This window comes from Strix uralensis, chromosome Z, assembly GCF_047716275.1.
Source record: "Strix uralensis isolate ZFMK-TIS-50842 chromosome Z, bStrUra1, whole genome shotgun sequence".
In the NCBI taxonomy this organism is placed as follows: Eukaryota; Metazoa; Chordata; class Aves; order Strigiformes; family Strigidae; genus Strix; species Strix uralensis.
This window is the reverse complement of record NC_134012.1, coordinates 91123131-91135401: the sequence shown is the minus strand read 5'-3', so window position 1 is coordinate 91135401 and position 12271 is coordinate 91123131. Positions and strand designations below refer to the sequence as shown.

General features: G+C 51.8%; 1 protein-coding gene across 6 annotated transcripts in view; it reads left to right on the top strand.

The window, feature by feature from the left end:
• Positions 1–12271, top strand: part of RUSC2 (RUN and SH3 domain containing 2) — a 63852-nt gene that overhangs the window by 39650 nt on the left and 11931 nt on the right. For 4 of the 6 annotated variants that reach the window (XM_074854935.1, XM_074854937.1, XM_074854934.1 and 1 more), the window contains 3 exons: positions 5330–7408; positions 9810–10598; positions 11127–11327. In XM_074854935.1, the coding sequence (XP_074711036.1) occupies positions 5437–7408; positions 9810–10598; positions 11127–11327 (2962 nt within the window). In that variant the 5' untranslated portion in view covers positions 5330–5436. The remainder of the gene's footprint in view (positions 1–5329; positions 7409–9809; positions 10599–11126; positions 11328–12271) is intronic. The other 2 variants (XM_074854939.1, XM_074854940.1) reach the window with 2 other exon arrangements.

The window sequence follows — 12271 nt, the reverse complement described above, 5'->3', positions numbered from 1 at the left end:
TGCCTCCAGCTGACAGTTCTGATAATATTGTTCCGTCTGTTCATCCTCCATGCTATATGTGCAATCTTTTTGCATTTAAATCACATTTATTTATTAAATCTCTGCATGCCTCCCCCAGTATTGCATTACATTTTAGGAGGCAACTTGTGTCGCTGTGTGTTAAACCCTGTTGCCCCACGTGTGCAGCTGACAGCACTGGTCAGAGCAGGGTATTAAGCAATCAGCAATGGAACTCCAAAAGTGCGGCCGGATCGGTAACAGATAGCAGGGTATGCCTGGTGGTATGTGACCACCACACCTCTACGCATCAGCACTTGGAGTCAAGGCTGGTATTTGCACCAGCCCCCTCTAATTGGCCAGTTTGGAGCCAACTCTGAAGGCTTCTGCATCTCCTCAGCAGGGTTGCAGAGGCAAGAGGTTGTACTCCAGAAGCTATGGAGCTGCACCAACCAACCTTAAATTGGCACAGCGTCCTCAGTCTTTGAGGGTTTGACAGAGGAGGGATTTGGGAGCCTCTGTGTAGTGCTCAGCAAAGACTTAACAAAACATGAAGTGCAGAGCCTGAAGGGCACAGCACTGCAAGGTGCTGCATGCCCCTGTTATCTGCAGCATGCTGCCTCCTTTCTAAAGTGCAGACATGGCTTGGTAGGTGGCTCTCAGATCAGTGCCGAACCATCCTTTGTTGCTCAACACTCGCCTCCTTCTACTTACCTAGAGCTTTGTTGCAGCTAAGGAGTTTTTGTCATGTATATATATATATATATACACACATGCGGGTACAAGCATTCATGAGCAATTCCATACCACACCATAGGTGTCCCACAAAAAGTCATCCTTCTCTGCTCTGTATTATCTTGGCTGGAATGAAGCATCCACAGGTAATGAACATCAGGCGCCCACCTTCTCCAAGTAACCCTTAGCACCGCAAGAAAGAGCTGACTGAATAAATAACCTGTATCTCCCATCTAGCAGCAGATGGTGTCAGTAGGAGAAGGCAAAGAATTTTGACATTTGCCATTCAAATGGCTGTTGTACTGATGTGTCTAGACTTACGGTGCTCCCCTGCGTGCCTCCCTGCCTTGTACTGCCATGGCACGCTTTTCTGGGTGCTGTGTTTGCTATTGTATTTGAACAGGTTTCAGCACACTGTGGGCTTGTGCTATTGCAAATGATAAATAAGAAGAATTAAGTGATTTGGCAAAAAGCGTTCAGGTACAGACTGCCTGTCCGCATGTGGAAAATTCCCCCTGCAAAGGAGTGTGAGGGCTTTACAAAGAGCTGATGAAATCCATCAGAATCTGAAACTACTCTGCTTGCTGGATTTTATGCCCCAGTGTCAATCTCAGCCTACCAGACACTGAATAGGGAGTGGGAGGATCCTTCTACGGTCTTCCAGAATCAGGGAGGGAGAGTGAAGGGGTATTTGGCCAGGGAGGATGCTCTAGTGTTGGGAACTGAATAATCCCTGTGCTGGCAGTGCCTTTGCCAACCTCCCTGCATCCCTAAGACAGGAGGAAGCTGGAAGAGATGTCCCAAGGGAGAGAGGAGGGGTATCTAGGGCACAAAAAAAGTCACGCATATCCCTAGGGAAGCTGTTAGAATGGATCCCAGCAGGAGCTGGCTGCTTGCCACCTGTGATATTGGACCTCAGAGCTGTGTGCTGGGAGCAGGCTGTGGGTGCAGGTAGGGTGGGCATCTGTCTGCTGCAGCATCTGTGACAGCCAGTGAATCACAGTCCTCCCAGGGAGCCTGTGCTGCCACTGAAACCAAATAGCTGGGCAGAGTTCCATGTTGCAGCCAGACTCCAGAGAGACAGCTGGGAAGTGGTGGCTGTCAGCTCGCTTGACATTTTGTTGTCAAATGTCACAGTGTGCCTGTGCAAGCCTTGTCCTCCGACAGCAGCTTCTGCACCAACGTGAAGTGCGTGTTGCTCAGCAGGGCTTGTCAGCAGATCGATGCTGGTGCTGGGATCCGGCTCCAAGCAGCCATTTCCCAGAGGCAGCAGAGACCCAGGGCTTCAGCAGTGAAGTGTGCTGTCATCACCGTCTGTATCTTCAAAATTATGCTTTTCAAGTGGTTGCATTGTGGCAACACTCTAAAAATATAGCAAAACCTGATGGAGAGATGTGATCTAAGCACTATGATCAGCTACAAAGGCAGTAACAAGATCAGGGGAGGCCTGCATGAGCAGATAGGCACTGGGGGACCAGCTTTTTAGCCATAATGCTGGCGGGGGGGGCGAGGAGACAGGATAAATAGGGGCTCCTGCTGCTACGTGTACCACCAATGGTGCACAAGGTCCAAAATGAGGCATGAGTGCTGCCTCAGCTGTAGAACACCACTTTCAGCGTGTCTGTGTGTGTGTGCTGGACACAGAGTCAGGAGCTGCTGTTACCCACAGTGGTTCTTGAACAATGTGATCTTGGGAATCTCTGATGGAAAAGATCTTCCCCCAGGAACCAGGCTGAGGACAGACTCACTCATTTCAGCCCCTGCGACAGTGGCTGCGGTAAAGGAGCCAGAGTCACTGAAAGGGGAGTAAAGGGCATTAGGGAGGCTATAGGTGGGGGAGAGTTTAGGGTTGCACAGTAGTCCAGCTGGATATGCTCAAGTGGCCGAGGTGACCTTTCTACTTCAGAGCCTAATTCTGGGTGAGGCACCCCCGCAGAAGCAGACATGAGGGTCAGTGTGCCCCTCATGTAGGTCTCATGATGATCTCTGGTAGAGTCTAGATCTCAGACTTGCCTGTTCGCTAACACTGGTGTTAGCATTAACTTTTACATCATTGAGTGTTTACTATAAACACTGGGTCCGTTTCCATCTTTATATTTTTTTCCTGCCAGCATCATCCTGTGTCTGTGAGAAGCACGACTATGCGTGGGAGGAAAGTACTTCTTCTGATTTTTTTTTTTTAGCATTTTTCAATTGCTATTCTTATGCCATTGAAACAAAGAAATTAACTCAACAGTCAGAATCCAATATAACTGTTAAGCAGGTATTCTTTATTAGCAGCGCTGGGGTTGCCCTGGGGATTCTCCACCATAAGGGCTCCCAATCACAGAATCACAGAACCGTCTAGGTTAGAAAAGACCTTGAAGATCATCTAGTCCAACCATTAACCTAATACTGACAGTTCCCAACTACACCAGATCCCTCAGCACTATGTCAACCCGCCTCTTGAACACCTCCAGGGACGGGGATGCCACCACCTCCCTGGGCAGCCCATTCCAACACCTAACTACCCGTTCTGTAAAGAAATGCTTCCTAATATCCAGTCTAAACCTTCCCTGGCGCAACTTGAGGCCATTACCTCTTGTCCTATCGCTTGTTACTTGGTTAAAGAGACTCATCCCCAGCTCTCTGCACCCTCCTTTCAGGGAGTTGTAGAGGGCGATGAGGTCTCCCCTCAGCCTCCTCTTCTCCAGACTAAACAACCCCAGTTCCCTCAGCCGCTCCTCGTACGACCTGTGCTCCAGACCCTTCACCAGCTTCGTTGGCCTTCTCTGGACACACTCGAGTAATTCAATGTCCTTTTTGTAGTGAGGGGCCCAAAACTGAACACAGGAATCGAGGTGCGGCCTCACCAGGGCCGAGTACAGGGGTAAGATCACTTCCCTGTCCCTGCTGGCCACGCTATTACATGCAAGAATTAGCAAGGGACATCAGTTTACATACACACAAATCAGACATATTCATTAGATTTCCTGGAAAGGGGTGTCTAATGGTACTGAGTTCCTGGAATTCATTTACATAGTCCGAGCATGCGTAATGAAAATAGGGTGAGGGTCTTCGGTGATTGAGGGAAGAAGTAAGTGGTTTTCTTCACAGTGTTCGCTAGTTGACCCTCTTTCCAGACCATGCGCTGTGAAGTCCAGGTGTCTCCCTCCTAAATCAGCAGAATCATTTTCCCTATAGTAGGGTCTCTGTGTCTCTTTGTTTGAGCCCCCCTTATCTCACTGTAGGAGTTGCCCAGGTGTCCACTGAAGGCTATCAGAGTCTGCTATCAGTGATTTACACGGGGAGCCTAATGAGTGTTTTAATCTTACCTAAACAAAGACACCTAAGGAAACAGTTGAGAAGTCAGGAGCCCTTGAGAAACAAACAGCAAAACGCAAGCAAAGCTTTGAAACAAATGAAGCAAAGCATAAGCAAAGCTTTCATACATCACATCACATCACAGTTTAGTCTTAATAATTGTCAGAAATTCATTTGTTTGAGCCCCTCCATTCCCTTTCAGAAGGGAAGGCAAGAGGCCTCCAGACTGTCCTGGAGGTTCTTGCAGGCTGGACCCCTGGGTTAAATGGGGAAGGAAGAATGAATGTGTTCTCTGCTCTCCCATATCAAATGCTGGTGACCATATTCTAGCTTTATGCGAACCTGCTGTTTACTGAACACTGACTCTATGGCTCCTGTGGACTGTGGCAGTCGTACTGTTGTGAAGTGCAGCTGGTAATAAGAAAAGCAGATAAGTGCTATAGATAATGTGGCGGAGTGTCACAGACCTGTGAACCAGGCACCCCAGACCACAAGAAGAACCAGTTTGAGCTGAGGCCTAACCATCAGCAAAAGATTAGCAGAAGGCAATGTGCTATGTGGGACCTATTTAACCATCACCAGTGCCTCCCCATGGCCCCACTGAAGTCATCCACTCCTTTTCACATGAGAGGCCTTTGTCTGCATAAGTAGTTGCATACTTTGGCGTGCGCCCCTGGCACCATTAAAAGAGCTCAGGACCTCATGGGCCTCCTGGATTTTGCAGAGGAATGGTTGTTGCTGCTTTCCCATTCCAGTCTGTTCCTGCTTTCCAGTCTCTAACGTTGCAAGGCCTGGCAGTGCAATTCAGTGTTTGGTCCTTAAAGAAGAGTTCATGGTACCTAGAGGGAGGCAAAGATATTTAATGCAGTGTGAGAAGAGGGACTGCTCTCATCAGAGTGCAGCAGTTTCTTTCAGATCCTGTGCTGTCTGTGTGTTTTCCTGTGAACTACACGGTGCCATCCACAGTGAGGTCTTCATTTGGCCCAAAGCCTGTGCAGCCCTTTGGCCACTTGAGTGAAATCAGTTACTCACTTCAGATAAGTTTGAGAGGCGTCAGCTGGAAGCACAAGTGTTGTCCGAGGCATCTGCAGGGAGGGGTTTTGTTTGTCTTACATTGTGATGCTTTCTCTGAAAAAGGACAACTCAGGACCTTGTGCTCAGGTACTTGTGCTGACAAGGACCAGTCTGTTTGGTCCTTGTCAACACGTAAAGTCTTTAGTCAAACCGGTGATGCTTTAAACAGTCACTGCCTTTGCTGAAAGGTGACTTCCTTGGTGTTTTTGTCTCTCTCTAGGTATCTGAATTCCCTCATGAGAAGTATCCTCCCTGCCTCTCATGTGCAGCCCTACCTGTCCATGGGTAGCACCAGCTTAACTGATGTCCTGAAGAGCATTCCTCACCATGGATAGTCCACCCAAGCTGACTGGTGAGACGCTGATTGTCCATCACATTCCCCTGGTGCATTGCCAGGTCCCTGACAGACAGTGCTGCTCCATGAGCAAAAGGACCAACCCCTTCTGCCAGCCTGAGCTCAGCATTACACGGACCTCTGCTCTTCCAGACAGAGACCTTTCGCAGACTGACTCCTTGGTGTACAGCAGCTTTCTCCAGACCTCCGAAACCTCAGCAGAGGCCTCAGACAACAAAGAAGGCAAAGCGAGGGATTTGATTGTCCCTAGTGTCAGTAAGCGACACAACCCTTTCCTGCTGAGTGAGGGTGAAGACCTCAGCATTTTTGGGGATGACCTGGGTCAAAAATCTTTTCACCTTCACAACTCACTTGTGGCTGGCAAACCTCCCTTTCATCTCCACGAGCTGGCCTTGCCTCCTTTCCACCTCCACGACTCCAACCACATTGTGAAATCCTGGAACATGGCCAGCCGGTCTGGTGTGGTAGACGGGCAAGAGGACAAAATCAGCAGTGATGATGTCCAGAAGAGGAACAATGCAAACAGGTGCCACCAGGCCTCAGAACGCATGGAGCTGGATGAATGCAGCTGCCGTCGCGGCAGCTCCTCCCGCTTCTCCTTTGATGGTGGTGACCAGGAGTGGAACCAGAACACAGGTGAATCTCTGAGGAATCAGGATGCCCTGCACAGCCGGTCATGCAGCTGTTCCAGCTCGGAGCTCCAGCACTGCCGCTGCTACAGTTCATCAAGTCAGTCAGAAATGATAGACCAACAGATGGGCTACATCAGTGACTCTTCCTGCAACAGCTCTGATGGGGTGCTGGTGAATTTCAGTGCTCTCTACAACAAAATGAATGGCCATTCTCGATCTAACCTGAATTCAGCCAACCTGTCCTGTGACTCTTCCTTCTGCAGCCACTCAGACACAGGAGCTTTTTACCTGGATTTGCATTCATCACCCACAGAATCCAAGATGTCTTGCGAGTCGCATCACCCAGAGAGTGCAGGGAAAGTGTGTGGGTGTCAACACTCCTCCTCACCTGTCCTTGATGCTAACTGCAACTCCTACCACCTCCACTGTGAGCCTTGCACTTCGGAGAGCTCAGACCTCACTGCCTGCTTTCAGAGCCAAGCACGGCTCGTTGTGGCTACTCAGAATTATTATAAGTTAGTCACGTGTGACTTGTCTTCCCAGTCATCCCCCAGCCCAGCAGGATCTTCCATAACTAGCTGCTCGGAAGACCATACCAAAGGTAGCCCAGCCCAGCCCACTGAATACTATCTGTTCAGAAGGCCTGATCTGAGACAAGAAGAAAACAATGTGGAGTGCGGTGAAGAAGAGGCAAAGGGAGAATCTACCCAGAACGTGATTGAGGGTCAGGTCTATGTGAATGTGTCACCACCTAACCTCAACACAAGCCGACAGCGCTCCAGGAGCTATGACCAGAACCTGGACAGGAGTCCCAGCAACAGGCTGGGCTCCTTGGAGCGCATGGTGAGCTGTCCAGTCAAGCTGAGTGAAAGTCCAGCAATACCCATCCAGAGTTCTCCCCCAAAGCGAGTGACATCTTTTGCTGAACTGGCTAAAGGCCGGAAAAAAAATGGCACCTCCCCACCACTCCGGTCCAGTGGTGATTCCTCCTTGGAGTTCTCCCCTATCCCTGAGACACAGCGGGATTGCCCAGCCTTCCTTGAAGAAAGAGCTCGCCGCAGCCAGAGTCTTCCACCCATGCCCTTCGTCCATGGCCTGAACAGGAGCTGCGAGGGCTTCTGTTTGAATCATGCTTTGGGGGATAGTCAGGCTTTGTGTTCCACCAAAGACTCGGTCTCCAGTGAGAAAGTCCCCAGTGGGCATGGGGCAGGTGAGCAAGCCTCTCTCTCCCTGCTGACGGAGGCAGATGCCAGCTTCTCAGGTGGCTCTGCCAGTGGCCACGGACAAAGAGATGTTAGAGCCCGAGCAGACGGTAAGGAGCCAAACTAGGCAGAATGGAAGAAAGAAAGGCTGCTCTTTGGGACATGAGGGGAGCAGCAGATGAATCTACATGGCAATGGGAGACCAGTGCCTGTGCAGTTTGTTTTCTGGTCTACCAGTCCCTGGGACAGAGCCCTGCTGTGCTTATTTCAGACCCAGATCAGTGCAAGTGTCTTGTAGTTGCATTTCTAAAACCTTTTGAGGTTTTGTGCAAACCTCTCATATCGTGTAAGAGAGGTCATGGCATTAGCACTTCGGGTCTGTGCAACTTGGAGGATTATCTCCCTTCCAGTCCATGAGAATTACCCGACTTTAGCTCCTAAGACAGAGATGTGAAGATGCTTAGCAGAGTCACATTCCCAGCAGATAAAGGGAAGGGGAACATTGAGGAGTTTTTAGCCTTTCTTCTTTGGAGCTACATAGGGCAGAGGTGGAGAGGGAAGAGGCGTAGCCAGCAGTTTCCTCTCAATGCAGCGTCAGGGAGCTCACACAGTCTCTGCCAGGACTTGCAGCCTTGGTCCTGCAGAGATTACACCAGTTGTGTGTCTCTGCTGGAATATCCTGGTCATATCCTCCACAGTGCATTGGATTGCAGCAGAGGATCCTGTGGAGGGTAATTGTCACGGTTGCCTCTGTAGAAAAGCCTGTAATTACGCCTTGATATTGCCATCACTTGTCCTGGTGAGGAAGCTGTGCGACAGCCCCATCAGAGGTATGGCCATTTCTCCAACATGGCACCAGACCTCTGTCTCCGCGCTAGGCAGTTCTTGTACCTGCTTCACAAGTAAGAGCCTGGCTGAAGTGCCTCTGACCAGACTGCTGCAGTAGATAGCCCCTAACATGCCAAGGGCCAGACCGTCTCCATTTAATGCCCTGAAGAATTCTGGCAGGAAATAGGAAGAACATGTTGTTCATTGCCATCGCAGGTGTGGGAGAGATTTTGGCCTTTGGAGCAAGAGTTTTTTAGGTATTGTGCTGTTTATTTATTGAGTCTTGAATGTGTACTTGCTGTGGGATGGCAGGCAAGACAGGTATCTGCTGGGAGAAGGCAGCCCGTTTGGTTTGCAGAGGAAGTACTTGGAAGGAGCAAACTCTTGCTTAGGGAGGAGGAGGAGGACAGGAGCTCTCAGGGTGATATGTCCCAGCAGTTCCTGCACGCCCAGCTGGAATCCCTTCCTCTGCTCTGTGACAGCAAGGCAGGCATTAGTGCTGTGCAGAAAACTCCTGCCTGCAGCTGGAGTTAGGGGCAGAGCTGCCTTACTCAAGTTGAGAGCAGCATGCAAGCCTAGAGGGTCTGAGGAAGGGGTAGAGAGAAAGCAAGCCCTGCTAAAAGCTAGCTATAGGGAGAAAGGCTTGTCACACCCCACAGGCAGCGGGTAACACCAGGGCTGTGCTTGGGATGGGTCCTTTGTCCCAGTATTTGCTGTGTGCTGGAGGAGTTGGGGGGGAAGCAAGGGAGAAGGTGCCACACTGCACTGGGATGCAGCATGGCTGGTGATCAGGGATCCCAGTCAGCCCTGCGTGTGCATCCAGTGTTGTGTGTGTGGTGCACTGAGTGCACCCTGTGTCATGCTTCAGCTGTGTCCCTCAGGATATTGTGGCCCCACCAGGAGCTGGAGGCATGCACGCATAGGAGATCAGCCCAGCCCACTCCCTTAGGACATCTGTGTCCATCATTTGCTGGAGGAGACCTGCGCTTTCCAGGGTTGGAAGCTCTTCTGTTTCTGCTGTGGTCCTGATTTGGTTGGGAACACCCTGGTTAGGTCTTGTATAGGCAGGGGGATGAAGGTACCTGTGTGTTCAGAAGGGGGACAGTTACAGGAGAAAGAAGAGGAGAAGGGGCAGCAAGCAGCCTTTCCGACAGCACCGAGTGCAATGTCAGATGCAGAACTGCGGTGCTATTGTATGTAATGCTTGTGCTTGGCTGGGTGAGTTCTCAGCACGCATGGGAGGGGACAGTCCTTTGGAATAAGAAATCTGGTTGTACCACAGCACGCTGAGCCATGTCTTTGTGGTACTGCCTGGGCAGAGACAGGTTGAGAGCAGGCACTTGGGAGAATGACGTTGTGCTGTCCTGGGACCAAGAGATGGGGAAGGGATGTGAAGCTGGTGACCCTACCAGGAGACACAAGCTCCTGGTGCAGCGCTTTACTCTTCCAGACAGCTGTCAACAGCTGGAAACACTGCATTTGGGGCCACATGTCTTTACCCTGACAGCTCATGATGTGTGTAACCAGTTCAGACTGGAACCACTCTGCGTGTGTCACTGGCCTCTAGCTGATCTCTTCCTCCTGCAGCTGAGAGCACATTCCCTTTTGCCTGCAATCTGCCAGGCTGACGATGATTGTCCTCTGCCCAATCCTCACACTTTGTCCCCCTTTCTCTCCCTCAAGGTGGTGGCACAGACAGCAAGCCTGTGGTACGCTACAGCAAGGACCAGCGTCCCACGACTCTGCCCATCCAGCCGTTTGTTTTCCAGCACCATTTCAGCAAGCCACCCAAGGCCCGTGCCCTGCACAGCCATTTTGCCTCCAGCCTTTCCCAACTCTACAGCTTGTCCAGCAACAGGTCTGCCAGCCAGCAGATCTCCTTCAATTCCCAGTCCTCAGCCTCGGCCACCTCGGCAGAGCAGGCAGTGGTGAGGGGGAGCCAAGCCCACAGCACGTTCCTGACCCAGCGCTCAGTGGACGGAGCTGCCTCCCACACTGACGGCTGCATTAAGAAACCTGCCCCTGAGACAACCCGGCCATCCCCCCTGGGGAGTTACTCTCCTGTGCGATGCAACGTGCCTTTCTTTCAAAGCGTGGACTCTTCTTCCTCGCCCACTGCGGAGAGAGCTGGAGAGAGCCAACCTCCCAGGAGCAGATCCTGCCCCATCTCTGCCAGCCTGCTTCCCACGAGGTCTTCCCCTGCTGTCAGTGCCCTGCAGCCCTCCCAAGCCACCAAAGCTGATGCCCTGAGGCAAAAGGAAAACCCCAAGCCGGTTCCCAAGAAGGAGGCAGCACTGGAGCCAAGCCCACAACTCTCCGAGTACCGACTCCACAGTGGGTCCCTTCCACCCCTCTCTGTGGGTGGTATGCCCTTGAGCAGAGTGGGAGGCCACACAGATCCCCACTGGAGAAGTGGCAGTGAGACCAGCAGCTCTGGTCCCCTGAGCAGCATGGGAATACGGCCCCTCAATGGTAGGTACCCATCCACCAGCACATTCTTGTCTGGAACAACCCCAGCTCCCTATGGCTGTGGCTGCTCCCTATAGTACCACCCTCTCTTATAGCCACAGCCCGGGGCGAAATTGCATCTGGGTACTGCAGTGCACATCAGTCCCTACCATAGCTTTACCTGCAAAAGGAAGTCCTACACTAAGAGCGTGTCCCTCCAGTCCTAGCTTCTACACTGTGCCTCTGAGACGGCAGCATGGGTTGCAGATCTTACAGCACCCCATGCCAGGTGCTTGCACCCCAAACCTCCTCTCTTTGTGCCCACAGCCACGAGGCCACCCAGGCTCCTGCCCTGCCCTGCCAGCCTGTGGCCTCCACCTCCCTCCATGTGTGTGTGCTAACGTCCTGAAATGCTGTTGGACTTTTAACTAATGTGCTGTCTCTCTTTCTCTATCCGTCCTCTTTCTCATCTTCTCTCTCTCCGTTTCTCCTCCACATCCTCCCATTTGCTCACATCCTCCCATCTGGTGCTCACTGCCTGCGGCATCCTAGCGAACCACCTCTCTCCCCAAGCGCTGAAGTGGCGGGAGTACAGGCGGAGGAACCCCCTGGGTCTGGACCATGTTTCGGGGCTGCCCAGCTTAGCAGGCAGCCTAGACAGGAGGCAGCAAGAGCCTCGGCTGAACCGGGGGAACCCCATCTTTGAGCTCCCTGGCACTCTCAACACCAGCCATTTCCACTGCAAGCTGAACGGTGCGCACCACCTTTCTGCTGGGGGGGTCTTGCGAGGTGACCTTGGGGCTCAGGTTCAGTATCTGTTTGGGCTCAGGTTCAGCCTGGCTTTATCACAGCTCTGCCTGCTCCAAGTGGGAGGGATGATGTATCTGCTCACACTGAGGCTGAGGGGTACAAGAGAAAGGTGAAAATTGCCTCACGGATGGGTACAATCTGTGTGGAGACTCCCTTCTCCACAAGCTGGAAGGAGTTGTCTGGCTCTGGGCTGGATTGAAGGGGAAAGTGAATGGCCCAAGAGCCTGCTCAGACTTCAGCAAGTGCTCCTGGACTGTGTCCATCTTGTAGTTCATGTCTCACACAGGAGTTGTGGCCCTTGGATGTCTCATGTCTGTGCCCCACAATGTCTGCCCATCTGTCCCAACCCTGGCAGCATGCTAAGTGCTGGGCTATAGCTTTCATGGGGCAGCTGGCAACACTGTGGGGCTCCACGGGGCTCTGTCTTCTCCATGCTTTTCCCTTAAGGGCTTCCCTGTCCTCCAAAACCTATGCAGAAAGTGCTGAGAGGGGCAGGTTGCTTTTGGCTGAACCTTTGAGAGTCCTCTGGGAAGAGCAGTGTGGTCTGTCTGTGGGAGGGAGAGCGTTCTTCAGGCCAGCCTCAAGTCATGGAGGGAATCTCACAAAGCTCTACACCTCACTCTGCCAACCCAAACAGTTTCTCCACCCCTCCTTCACGGGAAGATGCCTAGCACAGAGCTGGGGAATCAACCAGGTGGAAATTGAGTACATGAAAGAGCTCCTGAAGAAGTCACCTTTTGAAAACAGACATCATCCTGGGGCACAGGCAGAAGACATGTAGTTTGTTCCATGTGCATGCCTGTGTGTGACAAGTAGGGATTCTCTCTGTCCTCTGCTTTTGACCCCACTTGCTGGGGCTATCCGCACAGCAACCCTGAGAGTCTGGT